The sequence below is a fragment of the Antrostomus carolinensis genome, unplaced genomic scaffold (genome assembly GCF_000700745.2).
Source record: "Antrostomus carolinensis isolate BGI_N321 unplaced genomic scaffold, ASM70074v2 scaffold1230, whole genome shotgun sequence".
Classification (NCBI taxonomy): Eukaryota; Metazoa; Chordata; class Aves; order Caprimulgiformes; family Caprimulgidae; genus Antrostomus; species Antrostomus carolinensis.
This window is the reverse complement of record NW_010288842.1, coordinates 50,098-69,330: the sequence shown is the minus strand read 5'-3', so window position 1 is coordinate 69,330 and position 19,233 is coordinate 50,098. Positions and strand designations below refer to the sequence as shown.

Sequence of the window (19,233 nt, the reverse complement as noted above, 5' to 3'; positions counted from 1 at the left end):
AGCACACAAAGGATCTAGCTGGGGACACAGCTATGACTTTTCCATTGCTTGTCCAGAAGCCTGTACTGGAAAAGGGGAAGACATGGTGCACCTTCTGAAAGACAGTAAAAAATGAAGTTTGAAATTCTTAACTGGCCCTGGAATTCATGCAGTTGTTCCTGTGTTAGTGTCTTCACCATCACTTCTTGGCCATGAAATAACTATAAACATTTTTCACATCACAGATCTGGCATAAAAACCCCTTAATTGTTTCCATTTCCTTTTACTAAGTGAAAATGTGTAAATTATTTATTTTGTTATAAAAGATCGATTGCCTTGGAAAATGCTAGTAAGGATAGTCTGAATAAAGCCCAAGTACCTGTGGAATGCAACAGAGTTATTTGCCTATTTGGATTCAGTTCTTCAGCAATAGTGCTGTCCTATGGGAAAATATACAATTAAACCCAAGTTTTGATGACTGGTCGTTGAAAGGTGACGCTGAAGATGGAAGAAAATACTCCATCATTTAGTTTGAGAAGAAAATTGGGAGGATTTGTCTTATATGGAATACCTGTTCTTTTGTGTTATTCTTTCTGTGTGAGCTCTCCTGTGTAATTCTTTCTTAGGGATGACTCAGAAAAGCAAGACATCCCCTCTGCCATCTATGGACAATGAAAGTGTGTCAGGTCATGTGTCAAGTCTCGCTAGTGAGTCTGAATTGAGTAAACTGGAGCAAAACCTTACAACTGACAGTATGGAACAGACACCACAGGTGAGTCTGTTGTATTCCACTCTGTTCTTTTGTGGATAAGAAGATTTCTAATGGAAATGTTTCAGTAAAACTGGTAGGTAAATTAAGGAGGAACAGTGCAGAGCAAATACTCAGAGCAGAACAGAACATTTTACAAGAACAGGAATTTCCATTCAAAACCAATGGCCCGTGGTCTGCCACAGCCTCTGACATTGACTGACAAGATATCACAAAGGTAATTTACTTGATAAAACCCTGACTTTTGGTGAGAAAATGCATCAGAGAGTTACTCAGGTACCACATTAGCTATTCCCAGAGTTGCTTGTAAAAGAGAAGTTGCAGTTAGATTTGTTGCTAGACAAAGACAACATGGGAGGAGCGTCTAAGGAATAGAGAACAAAGGCTTTTTTACCTCAAGTCTTTTATCTAATTCAATGGTCAGGATGGAGTCTGGAGGGGATTTCTAACTAAGCTGGGTTTATGACCGAGATGCAGGTGACAGGGCAGTAGGTGCTTGAACATTCTCAGAAAGGTACAGGGAGGCAGATATTTAAATGCCTTCTGGTTTCTTATGTTTGAAGCACTAATACTCTTAGTCTTGTTGCTCTAGAAATCAACATTGTTTCTAAAACTGATGATTTTTACTGTTAGCTGAGTGATTTTTTAACATTGCAGTTATGTTAGTAATTGACTTGGACAGCAATGTGAAGATAATGGAGTTAAACTAATGATACTCTCTTATTACTCACAGCAGGCAAACATTTTCTTGCTGTTAAGAAACATGGCAGCAAACAGTAATAGTCATGCTTCCATTCTGTTTTCTGTTTCAGCTACAAGAACAGAAAGGTGACAACGTGTATTTCTCTGTGGCTCTTGATGAAATTCCGGAAGAATTTGTGTCTGATTTTACTGTATATTTTCTGAGAGACACCAAAGGTATGTGCCCTGAGTAACTGCAGGCTCAGTGTTTTCAGTCTTTATATTAAACAATACTTCACAATGAGAAATTTTGTATGTGCCTATTAGTTTCAGTTTTTCTAGAAACAGGACATTTGAGAAAAAAAAAAAACATGATAACATATTTGGTCATTTTTTGGCAGTTCTGTGCAAGATTTTCCTGGTTTTTCTGTAAGATAAGAGTTCATATCAAGGACACTGTTTTATTTGAACAGAAAACCATTTCCTAACTGTAAGGCTGGATTGTAAAGAATATGACACTGAACTATTTTTCTACAGCCAGTACTAGTTTTGAAAATGACTTGCATGAAACCTAGTTTATTACAAACACAGTTTGTTTTATTGGAATTTTAACTTATGGAAAAGGCTTTATGCTTTCTGTATCAAATAATTAGATTTGTGCTAATTGTTTGTATACTGTTTAGAAAGAGTTACTGAACCTAATGACCTGACTGAAGCTAATGAAGTTCTTCCTAAAGTGATAAAGTTTGGTGTACTGACTGATGATACCCTTTTGATGCTAAAGAATGCCATCTCACAGGTAAATGTGTTACAGCTTTTATATATGGAGTCTTGAGTATTTCTATGAGTGATTTGCCTCTTTAGTATATTTAATGAGTGACCTTCATATGCATAATGAAGTTTTTCTTAATCCTTATTTGAATATTTTGTTTCCCAAATTTTTGTAAAGATGTTATTTCATTGCCTGGCCCTGTATGAGAAACATTTAAGAGTGTGACACCAGATGCCTTTATTTTTGTGCCGACAGACTGATGTAAAATCATACTGGAGCTATTCCCCTGCAGAAGCTGAGGCAGATAGATTGATGCTAAAGAGGTGAAATGGAAGGAGATGCACTTAAATTAAATTTTAGAACAACATATCCAAAGCTCAAGTAAATTTCTAGAAAGCTGACTTTTATTGTTTTCTTTTTTAATATGAACCATCTAATCTACGGTACCTGTTTGAATTATAGGTGTTTTCACCTGCTCTCTCCTATAGTCAGCAGCAGACTGAGGAAGCTTCCTTTCATCCAGATAGTGAAAACACAGATTCTGAAACAACGAACAGGCAAAAATTCTTGAGTTTTACTCACGAGACTACACAAGAAACTGAAGGCAAGTGTTCTGCCTGTGCCAGCACCATGGTGTTTAGACTACATGACAGTAGAAAGAGGTTCACCTAGGAATGGCTTTATACAGAATAACAAATACATTCAGTTTCTGAGAAAGCTCCAGACCTGATTAAAGTTTCTCTTGGCTGATAACAGCGGTATTTACATGGGTGAAATCAGTTTTTCAAACAGTCTGGGGTAAGAATAGAAGAGAGGCTAAACATGCCTCATTGCTTAGCAGTGTTCAGGGGACTCAGGCTGTAGCAGAGTATAGAAAGTGGCAGACTGAATGAGACTTTCACGTGTTGTTTAACATCCCTTCTCTGACAGGGGCTACTGTCATGCCATTGAGGAGAGCATAGTGGCCTACAGTAGGCAGATTGTTAATGTTCTTCAGCAAAACCCTAATCCTAATTCTTAATAGTTAGAGACTGAGTTAAGGCTTGAAAGCTAAGAGCTGTTCATTTATTTTTAAGAATATTTCTTTCTTTGTACTGTGTTAGCTGTCAAGCAACTGGACATATTTTGCCATATTCTCAAATAGGCCGAGCCTGTATGTTACCTCTCTTCCCGTAGCTAACAAGATGGGAGGCAGAGCCAGTTCAGTGATAGTACTTGACCAGTGCTGATGGAACAAGACAGTTAATTCTTTGTGCCTTTTCTTCCAACAGGAGATAATAAACTGAAGATACCATCTATAAATCTAGATGGAGAAGTGACTGTTCTTGCTACAGATCCAAAAGTGATTGAAGCTCTGGAAAGCTGTGCAATGACCTGGCAGAAATTAATATCCACAGCTCTAGAAGAACAACTGAAAAAAATTCCACAGGTAATGGTGCCTATAACACCAAGCTGCTTTTACTCCTACACACTTCATTTCCCCACAAGAATCTGTGTGAATGGTTTGTGTTCATTTTTTATCCGTCTTCATGTTTGACTGTTGGAAAGCTAACTGATGTGAAGTAGCACAAAAGTAGTGAGGAACTGTGTGACTCTGAAATAGAATATAAATAGAATATAAAGTATCTCACTGCAGATCCTACTCACACAGGATAACTGGAAAACTAAGGCACTTTTGGTATCTACATTCTTCTGAAGACAGCCATGCAATAGTAAAAGCTGCAGTGATTTTTTTTTTTAAGTAGATTACTATATTTTTGCTTGAAAAAAGTAATCTCTCTCAAACAAAAAAAATTCCAGTGGTTAAGTTCTGATTCTGCAAACACTTACACACAGGACTAATTCCATTAAACATACTGAGAGTTTTCATGTCTACACAGTTACCTGTGCATAAGCTTTTGCAAACATGGACTCTCCAACTCCAGCTTGGGGATATATTCCCCATAAGCAGTTCCCTTCCCTTCAATTCTTCTTCTGTCTGGGTTTTTTGCATGGTTGAATCATACCAGTTTTTTCTCAGCATACAGCCTATTGAAAAGGAGGAATAAATACAGTCTTGGTTATAGATTTTCACTGTTGCATAACAATAATTTAGAGTTTTTATTTTATTCCACGTTACTTGTAGGGTAATGGTCCACTTGCAGAAGTTGACCTCTGGCGTGAGAAAAGTGATACTTTAAGTGCTCTTATTGAACAGACAAAGCTTCCAGAAGTGCAAAAAGTCTTGGAAATATTACAGGAAGCTGAATCCAAGCATTTTGGAGATGTACAGATAGTCTTAAGTGACCTCAGAAAACATCATATGGAAGCTCTAGATAATGTTAAGTTTCTTTCAACTCTCGAACACCATTTCAAGGTGTGTATCCTTAAAAAAACTCTTGTGGCTGTAGTTACCTGAGTTTGGTTTCTTTGTTGATAAAATCACCTCTTGTTTATTTTTTACTTTTTATCAGCAGTAAAGATATGCTCTATCTTTTTTATATTTAATAAAAATAAGGCCTGCTTATTTTGTTTGAGTTACCCTTGTTCTGATATTTGAAAGCAGAAGCCCAGAGCTGTGAACAGCTTGGTTTGTAAATCACAGCCTTGGGAGAGTATGATAGCATAGCTGAATCACAGAAAACAAAGATTTCTCTACTCTGTTTTTGAGGTAGCTTCTATATCACTGATTACAACTGATATCTCAATTTTTAAGTTTTGTTGAAGATCATCCCAATAAAGAGTTGAGCCAAACCCAGTTTTGGACCATCTTTTACAGAAAGGAGCACCTCTCCTATGAGGACAGGCTGAAAGAGTTGGGGCTGTTCAGCCTGAAAAAGAGAAGGCTCCAGGGAGACCTTATAGTGGCCTTCCAATACCTGAAGGGCCTACAAGAAAGCTGGGGAAGGAGTTTTCATAAGGACAACTAATGACAAAACAAGGGGAAATGGGTTTAAGCTGAAAGAGGGGAGGTTTAGATGAGATATTAGGAAGAAGTTCTTCACTGTGAGGGTGGTCAGACACTGGAACAGGTTGCCCAAGGAAGTTGTGGATGCCCCCTCCCTGGAAGTGTTGAAGGCCAGGCTGGATGAGGCTTTGAGCAACCTGGTCTAGTGGAAGGTGTCCCTGCTGATGGCAGGGGGGGTGGGACTGGATGAGCTTTAAGGTCCCTTCCCACCCAAACCATTCTATGATTCTATGATTAATGAGACAGGACCCAAAAAGCATTTGGAGCAATAGGTGCAGATTTGCACATCCTTAACCATGTGTCTTACTTAAGCACCAACATGTTTCCTTGACTGGGTTATTTATTTAATAATGTCACAGACTTTTTTAATTTCAGGTATCTATAGAATAAATACTGATTTATTGAATATTAATTTGTATATTTTCATGATGTCTTATTCACAATATTTATAATGCATTCAACAGAATTTAACATATGGCACCGGGTTTATTGTTGTCTTGGATACAATTCCTTTGCTGATGAATGCCCTGAGAATGGTGTGGCTTATCTCACTGCATTACAGCAAGGATGAGCAGATGGTGCCCCTCATGGAGCGAATTGCATGGGAAATTTCAACAAGAGTGTACAAAGCTGTGGATTTACACACACTGTTTAAGTAAGTACTGGGTTCCTGTTTAACTAGGCTGTATTTATTAAAAGCTTTGCTTGTTTTACACGACGTGCTGTAGATAACACTTTCATCAAATAGGTTTCAGTGTTTTTCACTATCTGAAGTTGTATTAGAAGGTCAATTAAAAGTAAATTTATTTTGTAATTTTCATAAATTACTGCATCAGCCCCGGAGAAATAGGTGCTTGTCCACTTTTGTCTCAAAAGGACAGAAAGTGATAAAACTGACAGAACTATAGTAGAGAAAAAGTGGCATAAATATCATCAAAATCAGTCCTGAAATAATATCTCCTTTCAAAATCAGTCACATTGAAAATTAAGACCTCACAGTTAGAAGTTTTGCCTAGATCTTGTGTAATTAGAAGCTGCTAAACCAGAGTATATCAATACAGTTGAGATATCATTTTCTATCTATAGTCTTTCTATTCATATGCTCTTAACTGTTTTGATTTGATTAATAGAGAAAATAGAGCTGCTGCAAAAAGGAAAATGGCAGAAGCCAAAAGCACTCTTGAACAATGGAAGAAATGTTATTTTGCTGTTCGTGCCCAAATTGAAGCATCAGGAAGAGACCAACACTGGGAATTTGACCAAAAATGTTTATTTGAAAAAACAGATTATATGGCTTCAGTCTGTCAAGATCTGTATGATATTTTGCAGGTAGTAATATAGACAATAAATAAAGGGATTGTGTGATCAGTGTCTTATTCTGTAGAGGAGATTCTTTTGTTCTGTAGTTGTTGATATTTTAACAGCCTTTAGCTTTGTGAGTGGTTTTGTGTTTAAGACCTGAGCAGTGCCTTTGCTTCCAACAAAGTTGCACTTAATGATTGACATGAAGTAACTTCTCAAGGTAGTGGTTGAGGAAAGATATTCCTGTGTACAATGCTGTTAAGAACATACAGACTTCTAACAACTGTTTCACAGATTTGGAGTTTTCATGAGTTGCTAGCTTAATGATATAATTTTAGATAACATAACCATGTAAGTATACTAGAATATAAAATTTAACCATATATGAATCAGTATATCAGTTGCAGGACAACATATGAATGGAAAGATGTGATGTTTAGGCTAATTTAAGTCAGGGTAACTAGAAATATTAGTGGTCCATTGATGGTCAGATGCTATAAACTATGTATGTGAAAACTGCATATGTTAAAAGTGCAATGAAAAGGAGTAATAATTGAGTATTATCTGTTTTAACAACTGAAGTGTTTGGCCTGTAAATGTTTTTTTTTCTTTTCTTTTGTCCATAAAGCTACTTACTATAGTCTTGTATAGAAATATATGACACATAAATCACAGCATGAATTAATCATTTTCTGAGATGGGTTTTTTTATTTTTTAAAGGGAATAATATCAGCAAGATGTGTTAAATGGCAGCAAGAAAAATCATTAAACATAATGCTTTCTGGTATGTTCTTCTGAACTAACAGGTCATTGAAGAGTTTAACAATATATTTAGTCCTGAACTGAAGGCTGTCACAGGGGATCCAAAGCGTGTTAATGATCTACTGAGAAAAGTAAATGGACTAATTAGTCCTATGGAAGAGCTGACTTTTGATCCTTTTAGCATCGAAAGTGCACATGACTGGAAATTAATTATGGAAGAATTTAAAGAAGAAGTTTCAGTAAGTACCACATACTGTGATTCCCCCCTGTTACTTCCTATATACAAATTCCTTCTAGAATATCAACATTTTCATGTAAAGAAAATGTAAGTTTGCAAAAAAAATAAAAAAGAAAATTAATCTGTAAATGAAAATCTGAGGAATCTGAACAATTTTTAAGAATCAATATTCTGTTTCTTTGTTGTTTTTGGTTTTAGTTTCACTTTATCTTGAAAATGGTGAAGCACATTTTTTGTTCATTGTCAGAACCCCTACAGCATGAACAGAGGGTGTATGTGACCTCCCTGTACTCATGTGCTGACATGTTTCAATCATGTCCTTCAAAGAAGTGAAACTTCCTTTTCTGGGGTTTTCACCCCTCAGCTAAGAATACCTACAAAGTACAAATTGTTACAGTGTTTTTTGTGATTTATATACCTGCCCAGCAGACACACTAATTAGCACTAATTTCCTGCAGCTTACTGGAAAACCATCAGTTTGTTAGTAATTTATAAGACAAAAAATAGTAAAAATATGCTTGACCACTATTATAAAAAAGTGTTTTAATTTTGCCTTCCTTTCTTGGTTTTGCAAGATGAATCTCTAAGTGACAGGGTTTCTTGGCCTTCTTCCTTTGTTTAGATTATTGAAGAAGAGACCAAAAACTTTATTAATGAATCTTTTAAGACTCTTCGATCAGCAGAAGCTGCATTTGACATGTTGTTAAACTTCAAACACGTCCACTCACGTGAAGCTGTTAGTAGGCAGATGATGATGAAGTTCAAGGATATTTTGGACCAATATCGTAAAGAGGTATTTCATTTAAGGATTTCTTATGTAGTACGTGGAGCTTTTCACCTAGTGAAAATCATAAATCTGTGTCTACATCTAAAATACCTGTATAGTGTATTTTTACTATGTGAAAGACTGACAGTTTTTACAAAATAAATGTAATAATTGCTCTCACTTTTTTGGATCCTCTTGGAGAAACAGCATGTTTAATTGCTAAAATGGATGTGCATGTCTGTGTATGCAGGGGAACCGAAAAGTGTTTGCATGTACTGTGAATGCAACAGGGCTTGTGGCTGTTCCTTCACCTTCTGAACAGCAGTTCAACAGTAGTTCTTCCTGAAAAAATACATCTTTTATACCTTACAGCTTTCTTGTGATGGACAACAAGTTCATGGTATGACCAAAATGTGTCAGAGATCAACCATGAAGGCAGATGTTGGCGAGCTTTTCATGACATAGCACTTTCTTGATATTTCAAAGAACACTGAGTTTAATGATAAAATGTCATCTTACAGAAAACACTGCCACAATAGCAGTTCCACAGGATATGGAAGGGAAGACATTCTCTGTAATGCAATTAAGACAAACTAGCAATGCATGAAAAAAAAAAAAGGAATTGTTTTTATCCCGCTGTTCGAATTATTTTCAGAGCTTGTGCTGTGTGCCAGGTTAGGTACTGATCATGGACAAGCAAGTGGAGAAATGCTTCTTTGCAATATTTTATTCTCTTCTAGGTCGAAAATGTTAAGCAAATCTTTGTTCAGAACCATAATGATCCACCTTTGTACAAGAATCATCCTCCACTGGCTGGAGCAATATACTGGTCTCGATCCCTTTTCTATCGGATCAAACACACTATTGTTCGGTTTCAAGAAGCAGAGGAGTTGCTTGCTGGTGAACGTGGAAAGGAAGTATGTTGGTTCTTCTGATATTTAATGAAGGAAGCAATATTTTCTTCATACCCTCCTTCTAAAGATGTGGAAGTACTCTTATGTGAGGGGAAGTTCCAAGAATGTCTTTGCACAGAGCAAGCCATGTTAGATGTGAAAAGCTGATTGGGACCTTCCTGCTGTTTCCCAGAGAGACAGTGATGGACTCAATGACGGAATTCAAGAGTCTAAATTCTCTATCACTTGCATTTCTTGCCCTCTCATCTAATAAAAATTAGAAACCATACTAAAACACCATATTAAGACAAATTAGTTGAACATTTCTCATGGTTTTTAAAATTAGTTATACAGATTTTTCCTTTCTAGGTGAAACAACTGTATCTTCAGGTGGCCAAGAGGATGAAGGAGTATGAAGATCAAAAATACAATCAGTGGAGAGATGAGACAGAAGAGATACTCCCGCTGTTATTGAAAAATACTCTGCTGTCTGTTGTCACTGGTGGGGCTGTAACCCATGTTAATCCAGAAACTTTTGAGCAGGTGAGATACAGGAAGATCATATACCAGACCTCTTGATGGGAAAGAACTGAAACCTGGCTTCAGTGAGATTTTCCTAAGAATAATGTTTTTAAACACAGTGTTTGAAAGGAAAATTTTGAAAGTTCTGAGCTCAAGAGTTCTTTATAAGACACAGTTGCTGAATGACATGGCAAATGGATGCATGTTGTTGTCCTGGTTTTCCCAGTTGTTTCACCGTGTGTTCTTCTGTGCTGTAAATCCTGTTAATTTTTTTGGTTTCTGATGCAACATCTTTGGGACATTACAACAAAACTTGAGACTGAATTTAGGTAGAGGTAGGTTCTCAGCAGAGATCATGCAGAATCCTGTTCTAACTTAATTTTTGTTTGACTATGAACTTCCACCAGGATTTCTGTCATAACTGGTTGCAGCAGTATGTACACAGAGGTGATTTGGTTTGTTTCTTGTAATCACCTTTCACTGAAGAGGTAGTTGTGTGTAATTTCTGGAACTAGAATGCTGTGGTTGCTATTGAATTTTAAAGGCATTTCCACAAGCTCTGAATGTCAGCTGTTCTGATTTTACCTACTGCCTTATCAATGTCTCCAAAAGCTAACCTTTTCCTTGCACTGTAACTGTTTGGTGTTCCTCTCCTTTCTGCTGCTCTTTCTTGTGTTGTAGAGCTCTGTAACAGAGGAGCCTGTCACCACAAAGAAAAGTGTCCACTTTATAGTGAATTTTTCTCCCACACTCCAAGAGATTATCATTGAAACAAAGTACATGGAACAACTAGGGTTTCCAGTTCCAGAAATAGCAAGATACGTGGCATTACAGGAAAACAAATATCTTAGGTAAGGCTGTAACAAAATATCTGCTCACATACAAACATGGCAGTGTTTCAAGTGATTTCGCTCCAAACCAGAATGGGCCTTGAGTCATCAAATTTTGGAAATATGAGAGCTCTTAGTGACTCTTTTTTTAAAGGGTAAAATTACTAATGGCCATGTTGCACTAATAAGCTTTTCTCTGGCGCTGTCTGCATCCTTCATCCTGTAGGACTATGTTGTACAGAGTAATATTTCATCAAATCTGAGAAAAAAAAAAGGAAAGTAATTTGTTTTCAATGAATTGTTAGTGCCATTTAGGTTTCAGCTCACATTTAAACTCACTTTAAATGTGAGCCTTCTTCTCCTGCAGGTTTGAGTAAGTCACTTTTGCACAAATTATCACAGGCATTTAGCACACAGTTATGCCAGTAAGAGCACTAACCAGATTTTAAAGTTCACCTGTTGAGTTCACTTACATGCTTCAGCTGAGGATGTCTTAAAAACTCTTTGTGATTTGGGCCAAGAGAGGTTTGTCTAGCTGCTATTGGAGCCATATGAAATTTTTATTTTGTTTTCAATAGGAAATGAATTACTTTTATGATCAATACCTCTTCAGTGGTTATTTCTGCATGTTGTGCTTTATATGAAAGTCTGAACAGAATGGTAGAAGTGATCTGCTCTTTGATCTGAGTTTAGAGCTGTATTTCCAGAAAATAATGATTTTTATGTTTTGTTGTTGTGTTTCTTACACTCCTTAGGTACATAAATAGATTGCAAAACATGCTGGATCACTATAACAAATTAATGGCAACACTGAATGAAGCAGAAACCAAACTTCTTGATGACCATATTAAAGAACTCCGGAGACTATTCAAGTTAGGGTACAGGAGTCTCAAATGGAACTCCTTAGGTAATGGAGATACTATTTTTAAATGGCCTTAGATACAGATTTTTCAGTTAAAAAATCTCTTCAATTCTGCACTCTATTTTTTATGTCATATGATAGCAATGTTTCCCTAAATGGTACATTTTATTGCCACAGTCAGAGTCAGAATAGTAGGTTAGACAAACTCTGATCCAGGAGCGTATTTCTTATGTTTTTATTATATTTAAAACACTGAGTGCAAATGGATAGAGACCCTAGATAACAGCTGTAAGGGAGCTAGATGAAGGGTTAAGTGAGAAGTCATCTAATCTCTCTACAGAGCATCAGTTCATTCTCAGGGAGAAAACACATCTGGTTGTGGCATTTTTGATGCATGGGTGAAATATTTGTTAAAAGAGAAAAAAACCTAAATGGTTGTGATTTATTTCAAGGTATTGGTGACTTCATTGTCCGATGTACAAAAGCCATCAGGAAGTTTGAATCACTTGTCCATCGGGTTCATAATAATTCTGAAGACATAAACAACAAACTTCTATTCATAGAATCAACAAATCTCTTTAAGTTTCCACTTTCAAAAAATGGTGATGAACTTCCTAGTAAGTCTTTATATTTTCTTTTCCAAGCTCTGGGATGTTTTGTTTTGCTCTGTTTGCTACTTTGCATTTTTAGTTGATATGATCAACCCTTTTAATTATTACCAAAACTAGTTACAGTAGTATTTAATGGTGTAACAGAGGAAACACAAGCAGAGCTTCAGTATCCTAAAGCTGACAGTGTCAGTGAGAAAAACATAAAGATAAATATACAAATAAATCATTTGACTTGTGTTTACCTTGCTTTCAATCACTTTCCCCCTTGCTTTCGCTTGATTTCCTTATCCTTCTTGTATGCAGTAGTGTGGCTTTAGAGCTGCAGTCTCCATGGAGTGTCAGCTTCCTCCTGGGCCATCTGAACTGAACTGGTTTCCTCAGATGGAAGCTGCAGTGAGGCAATAGTCTCCCAGGTCTCCCTGTCACTTGAGTGAATGGGCGATGGTCCAAATTTCTTTCAAGGCTTTGCAAGTCTTAAAAAGTTTCCTTTCACATCTAATGATTGCTATTCATTGAATCCATATTAAATCAGAGGGCTGGAATGTTAATAAATTAAGCATTGATAAGTGAAGATACTTTTCAGTATACAAGACCAATTTCATGTTCGCAACTAAAGCCCAGCTCATTATTCCAGTGTGCAAGTCTGTCGGGTCTTTTGCTGTTAATGACGCTGGTTTTTGTATCTTTTGCAGAAGTGAAAGAATTTTTTGAGTATGTTAAGTGTGAAAGAGCAAAAGATGTGGCACACATGGTTAGGAAGTATACTTCCATTCCACAATCGCTAATAAAAGTGGAAGGACGAGTTGCCAATACGAAGAGCGGCAAATCTCTGAAATTAACTTCCTATTATGCATACTGGGAACACAGGATTTATCAAATGTTGACACAGTTAATTGTGAGGTAAGTCAGTTGTTTGCTTTAATGGATTTTCAGTTGCTCATCTTCATGTTTTTCTGGGTCTGTTGATCAGTACGTATACTAATATTCTGTTTGAACACCTCAGTGATTTGCAGTTTGAGACAGATTTGTATTTGTACTGTTTTTTTCCTGTGAATAAGGGAGAACTGATAACAAGGTAGAGGAGAAACCCAAATTCTGAGAAAATTGATATTGGCATGTTGTTAGTAGAAGAGAGAAATGAGATACGTTTTCTGCAGTGTGTGTAGCTGAATATCTCTGGTTTATTCTTAAAATCAAGATTTTGTTTTACTAAAGAATACAGTTTTGAGAACTTGGTGCCTGTGTGCCAGGTGTGTTCCTGTAGTGCAGGGGACACCAGTACAAGAACAAAGGTTTGTTGGGTTTTACTTCTCCTGTTCTGCAGCAGCTGGGGCCAAGTAGGTTCCTATAGCAAGATATTAAAAAGGTTTATATTATAAGCAAGATATAATTGCAATAGAGCATTGCAGGGTTATAAAAGCTTCCCAGCCATCTCCTCTTCTCATGATCCATGTCTCTCTAATCTGGTCCATGCTCAGCTAAGTTCGTTGTACTTTCTTGACTGGTCTCTTGCAACAGAGTTGACCACAGTCTCAGGGTCCCCATTCATTCTTTCCAATAGCATCTTTTAGCTAGTCAAGCTTTGCCATTAAATCAGTATTAGTGGGACAATTTTGCTCCAATACACATTAATGTTTCCAGCTGAAATCTGTGGTAACTGACTTCAGAGAGATCTCTTACGTATCTAAGCATATACCTGATAATTGCAGTCTTTGTTGGGCATTCCCACTGGGGGCAGCACCTGATTGTGATGATCTTTGACATGATTTTTTTCCTTTCCCAGGAATTTACAGGCTTTTAATGAAGCTGTTCTTGCAAATGTGCCACTGTTCCAAACAGAAGCTATTTTATCTGTTCCTCAGATAATGTTGCAACCTAATGCCAGTGAGATTGACAAAATGACTGCACAATGTATCCAAGACTGTGTCGAGGTTACTAAGGTGATTTTTGATAGATATACTTGTTGTCAGAGTTTGCTTGTGATTATAATGAATTAATCTTGCTTTATGTTTGGACAAGCATAAATGTCAAAGTGAAGATTCATATTGTTTTATCTTGAAATCAAAATATCCAGCACATTGTTCTAATTTTACAAACTGTCCTAATTTTACAAACTGATGACAAAGAAAAAAAATCGCCATAAAACTTCATGCAATTTTTCCTCAGGCAAAATGGTTTGTTACTTTTCAGCAGTTTTGCCAGTATAAGGACATAATTTGTTTCTATAAATCAGCACACATAATTTTTAGATTGCACTGCAGATGCTGCTTTCTGATGTATGAATAAACTGGAGGAATAAGGAATGTGAGTGGCCTCTCCATGTTACAGCTCTCCTCAAAAGCAGCACAGGAACAGTTCAGGAAATGCTGGGAGAAGGGCATCTAGGACAGTGGGTTTACAGCAGACGAAATATCTAGCTTGCTGGCAAAGGTGTAGCAATATTTCTCCCTATAAGTACACGTTCACATTCAACTGCTTTCTAGAAAAGAAACCATATCTTGTGGCAGTGTTCCTGCCCTGTGCTGATGGAGAAGTGATCCCAGATGTCACCTGAAATGAATAAATTTAGATTGTGTGCTTCCTATGCTCAGATTTGCTGTTCTGCTCCACTGCTGCATCCAGCCTGTTTGATCTAATACCTGTTTCTCTGTATCATGCTGTATTGTTGCTCAGTGTAGATTTTAAAAGCAGACTGAATAATGCATGGAAAGGTTTTGTTACGATGAAATTAACTCTTCCCTCAAGTTTATGGGAAGATGTAATCTCTTTTCTTGCTGTCAGAGAAATAATTGATTTGAGAAATCATTCACACCACCTCCTACCTAGTCTTCTAAATAATGATGAATGATTTGACTAAAATGACTCTCTACAAAGTAACTTTTTCAACCTTGTCTTGAAAACTCTAGCATTTCGTACGGTGGATGCATGGTACATGTCTTGAATGCCCTCCTCAGCATGTCGAGGAAGATGAAGTTATCACTTTCAGCTTTTACAGTGACATCTCCCAGAACCCTCTGATAATTGAACAGGCTGTTCTCATCACTCAGAATGTCCACAAACTCCTGGCTTCTCTCAGCAAGCATTTGGACCAATGGAAGAGGTACCACCTGCTGTGGAAATTAGACAAAGACATAGTCATGGAGAGGTTAGCTGCAGAAAAGCCTTCTTGTGTCACCTTTGATGATAAGTTTCAGTTCTATATGAAGATAACTCAAGAAGTGACTCAACAGCGCTTGATTAAAGATGAGCAATTTATCAGGCTTCAGCTGGCTCCTTTAGCCTATGCAGTGCAGGAGAATGCTAGAGGCTGGATGATTTCACTTGGAAAGTTGCTTAATGAGTCTGCAAGAGAGGAACTATTCAGTCTTCAGGAAGAGATTGAGGTAGGTGTTTTCAGTTCCTGTTGTCTGATGTAGCTAGCACTGAGTAGTAGGTGATGATCTGAACCATGATCCAAACTGGTTGAAACTGTCTGGTGTATTCTGGTTTGTCATATGTAAAGAGGTGAGCTGGGAAACAGGAGAGAGTAATAACATGAAAACCCAGGACTTTCTCACTCCTGTACTGGTGAAGAGTTCATAGTGGTAATTCTGAAGTTCCCTTGAAACTGCTACTTAGAACTTCTATTTTGTCGTAGCAAAAACATCCCTTCTGTTCTGGGGCTTACTTTTTGTTGATTTTTTTTGGTGTTATCTTTATCATGTGGACTAAAAATGAAAATGAATCCACATGTTATTTACTTGTGTTTTGTGTTTGACTAATAATTATCATTCTGCCTAATTTGTCAGTGTTGCTTCTGGAAATAATATTTACTTTTTACAGAATTTATCGGAGAGTCTTAATACACCTCCAGATTCCCTGGAAGATCTCAAAATTGTCCTTGGCACAATTGCAGAGATCAGAGCCATGTCCTTCAAGGTGGAACTGAGATATTTGGACATCTGGGAGAGATACCGAACGCTTGCAATGTACAAGATTCCAGTAAGTGCATGTTGTGCTTTGCCTCGTAAAACATTTCAGATCTGAGTTAGGAGCACAAATGCCTCACATGTGAATGAATAAATATTTTCCTGTTAAGACATTTTACAGAATCACAGTATTGTTGAGGTTAGAAGGGATGTCTGGAGATTGTCTAGTCCAAATCCCCTTCTCAAAACAGTATCTCCACTTTAAAATGGAGATATTGCATGTGTTTAAATCTGATTCACATCACTTCAGTGCTGGTTTTTTGTTTTGCAAATTTGTGATGTGAACACATAATCCTCACTTTCTTGTGACTATTTCTTGTGAGAGATGTTACTTGTTTTGTTTTAGGTACCTGAAGAAGAGCAAGAGATGGCTGACAAGGTTAGGGAGAAGTGGGAGGCTCTCTTCTTTGAAGCATCAGAAGTTGATCACAACCTTGGTGGCGCAAAAAGAAAATTCACAAAGGTAATATTTGTAATTAATAATGGTAAAAATTAGAAATTGAAAAGAAAACCATTTAAACACTGTTCTCTTTAGATTACACAGCAACGAATTGAGGAGTACAGCAAAGAGGTAGAAGATTTCTTCCATAAATTCTTGACTGAGGGGCCTGGTGCTGTTGGAGAAAATCTTGATAAAGGTAAATACATTCATGTGTATAAGGTGATATCTTAAAAATATTAGGCTTTCGACAATTCTTCAAATTTTATGTAAAACAAGAAAATTGTGCTTTCCCTAGTAACATAAAAGTTGATCAACAGGAACATGACATTATTAGTACTGTAATTTCTACAGAGTATATGCAAATGCTGTCGTATTTGTCCCCATGATCCCTGGGATTGTTTATGTAGAAAAATTCCTCTCCTTTCCCAGGACTGGAACTCATGGCCATTTTTGAAAAAGAAGTGGAAAAACTGGAAAAAATGAATCAGGAACTGGGCAGTTTTGAGAAACTTTTTGACTTGCCGGTTACAGTGTACCCTGACTTAATAAAAGCACAGAATGATATGAAAGGTCTAAAGCAGATCTATGAAATTTACGAATTACAAAGAGTAAGTATTGCACCGTGTACACACAGATGTACACGTATTCATGCACATACATACAGAAAAGGTGGGGGAGAGAGAAGAGACTTCATTGTCCTCTAGTTACTATCAACTCTGTTCTAAGCCTTTGCATGAAATAAGCTGTGACCTGTAATTGACTGTCACCATGGAATGGTGTTAATGATGTCAGTACAGGACTAACAATGCCTCTGTAGTGGACCAAACACATACTTTTGTCAAATAGGAGCAGACCTCTCTCCCCCCTAATAATTATTGGGTGGCATTTTACTGCACAAGTCTCCTGATCATTTCAGTGGAGCTACTTTTGGATATAGTGTGTGTACAGGTGACAGTGGGTATCTCAGGCTTTAATTAGTCTTAACCTTTTTTAATAAGTTTTATTTTTCCAAAATTAAAACACCTTGTAAAGTGTGCTCTTAAGAATGCTTTTCCTATTCTCTATATTTCCTTTCAATTATTTCTTATACAATGGGCTCTGTTTGCCTATGAATCTGTCTTGGACATGAACCTGTCTCTTCTTCTGCTTGTAAAATGTTAATACAATTACATTTGCATTCTCACTGTGGTCTTTAAATTCTACTGTAGTGGAAAGATTTTTTTTATTTTGGTCAGAACTAAAAGGAAATATGATTTTTTTTTCTCCTGATGACTTTGTTCCCAGGCAGCTAAAAAGGAATGGTCTCAGACACTCTGGATAAACCTCAATGTCCAGTTTCTTCAAGAAGGAATTGAAGGATATCTTAAAGCCCTTCGAAAGCTTCCCAAACAAGTACGCAGTATGCCAATAGCCTTTCACTTGGAAGCAAAAATGAAGGCATTTCGAGACTCCATTCCTTTGTTGCTTGATTTGAAAAATGAAGCTTTAAGAGAAAGGTTTGCTTTGATTTATTTAAATTCATTTTCTATATATAGGAAGACTTTGTTTGCTCTGTTAGAACTCTTAATTTCAGTTAATGGGGTAATGCCATGTCCTGCAGGTGAAACTTCATTTTCTGCTTAATGAACTTGTATAATAGCATGCAAGATGACTGCAATGACTAGGATACTTTATGTATTCAAAATAGTAGTTCTTGTTTAAAGTCGAATGCTAAACATGGTTTCATTATTATATATTAAATTACAGTTGTTTTAATTTTTACTGGATCATGGTGGTTGGTGCAATTGTTGATGTGTCAATTTAAAACAGGCATTGGCAAGACCTTATGGAGAGAACAGGAACAAGTTTTGAAATGACAACAGAAACATTCACTTTGGAGACTATGTTCGCTATGGAACTTCACAGACACTCAGATGTTATCAGTGAAATAGTTGGAACCGCTGTTAAGGAGCTTAGCATTGAGAAGGTAATGTAAAAAATTGTAATAAAACTAAAAAGACATAGATAAGAACAGTCTGTGTTTTATTTAAAATTTTTATATTAGCATGACATCAAGATTGGCCACCTCCAAGGAGCTACCATGATGTAACCGATGGCAGCTAGGATCAATAGCTCTGTTAATAATCTGCCACATGGCACAGAATCCTCACTCTCTTGGCTTTAGCAGCAGTATATTGGATTTCTGTTATTACAATAAGTTTGACCTATGAAAAAGAATATGAAGGATCCATTCTGTTGCCATCATGATGTTTTGAAATGTACTTTTCTTTATAAACCAGAGTTAGAAAATCTGTGCAAAAATTTTGCTGAATTAATTGTTTCATTTTTATTCTAAGATTATAGTTCTCTGGTTTTTGAAGACTGAAACATGCATCTTTTTATGCTCACATGCAGGGTGTGAAGGAAATAGCAGAAACATGGGAACACCTGAAATTCACTGTACAAGCATACTTCAAAGGCACGGAGAAGCGAGGCTTTATTCTGGGTTCTGTAGATGAAATTTTAGAGATTCTTGATGACAACAATGTCAACCTGCAGAGTATTTTGGGCAGTCGATTTGTGGGTCCTTTCCTTTCAACTGTTCACCACTGGGAAAAAACCCTGTCACTGATTAGTGAAGTAATTGAGGTAGGGAGGAACGTGCTGGGCTAAATAATTAATGTTTATTATTTGTCATATATAATTTATTATAATATATAAATTACAACTTTTTTTTTTCTTTGATGGAAACATTTGATTCTTAGATCTGGATGGTGGTTCAAAGAAAATGGATGTACCTAGAGAGCATCTTTATAGGTGGAGACATCAGATCACAACTTCCAGAGGAAGCCAAAATGTTTGACAGTGTAGACAGTATGTTTAAAAAGGCAAGTAACTGACTTTACTTGT

The 19,233-nt window shown here is 36.8% G+C and overlaps 1 protein-coding gene across 1 annotated transcript in view; it reads left to right on the top strand.

Annotated features, from left to right (window-relative positions):
• Window positions 1-605: 605 nt before the first annotated feature.
• Window positions 606-19,233, top strand: part of DNAH10 (dynein axonemal heavy chain 10) — a gene marked incomplete at its 5' end in the record, with an annotated part of 54,246 nt that continues 35,618 nt past the window's right edge. Inside the window, 26 exons of the mRNA XM_029084869.1 lie at window positions 606-751; window positions 1,561-1,666; window positions 2,113-2,228; window positions 2,664-2,805; window positions 3,473-3,630; window positions 4,327-4,557; window positions 5,613-5,803; window positions 6,279-6,477; window positions 7,257-7,451; window positions 8,073-8,243; window positions 8,957-9,133; window positions 9,479-9,604; window positions 10,313-10,482; window positions 11,217-11,368; window positions 11,776-11,940; window positions 12,627-12,834; window positions 13,718-13,874; window positions 14,841-15,317; window positions 15,757-15,915; window positions 16,249-16,365; window positions 16,438-16,540; window positions 16,774-16,952; window positions 17,629-17,840; window positions 18,154-18,310; window positions 18,739-18,972; window positions 19,089-19,211. Of these exons, the coding sequence (XP_028940702.1) occupies window positions 606-751; window positions 1,561-1,666; window positions 2,113-2,228; window positions 2,664-2,805; window positions 3,473-3,630; window positions 4,327-4,557; window positions 5,613-5,803; window positions 6,279-6,477; window positions 7,257-7,451; window positions 8,073-8,243; window positions 8,957-9,133; window positions 9,479-9,604; window positions 10,313-10,482; window positions 11,217-11,368; window positions 11,776-11,940; window positions 12,627-12,834; window positions 13,718-13,874; window positions 14,841-15,317; window positions 15,757-15,915; window positions 16,249-16,365; window positions 16,438-16,540; window positions 16,774-16,952; window positions 17,629-17,840; window positions 18,154-18,310; window positions 18,739-18,972; window positions 19,089-19,211 (4,571 nt within the window). The remainder of the gene's footprint in view (window positions 752-1,560; window positions 1,667-2,112; window positions 2,229-2,663; window positions 2,806-3,472; window positions 3,631-4,326; window positions 4,558-5,612; window positions 5,804-6,278; window positions 6,478-7,256; window positions 7,452-8,072; window positions 8,244-8,956; window positions 9,134-9,478; window positions 9,605-10,312; window positions 10,483-11,216; window positions 11,369-11,775; window positions 11,941-12,626; window positions 12,835-13,717; window positions 13,875-14,840; window positions 15,318-15,756; window positions 15,916-16,248; window positions 16,366-16,437; window positions 16,541-16,773; window positions 16,953-17,628; window positions 17,841-18,153; window positions 18,311-18,738; window positions 18,973-19,088; window positions 19,212-19,233) is intronic.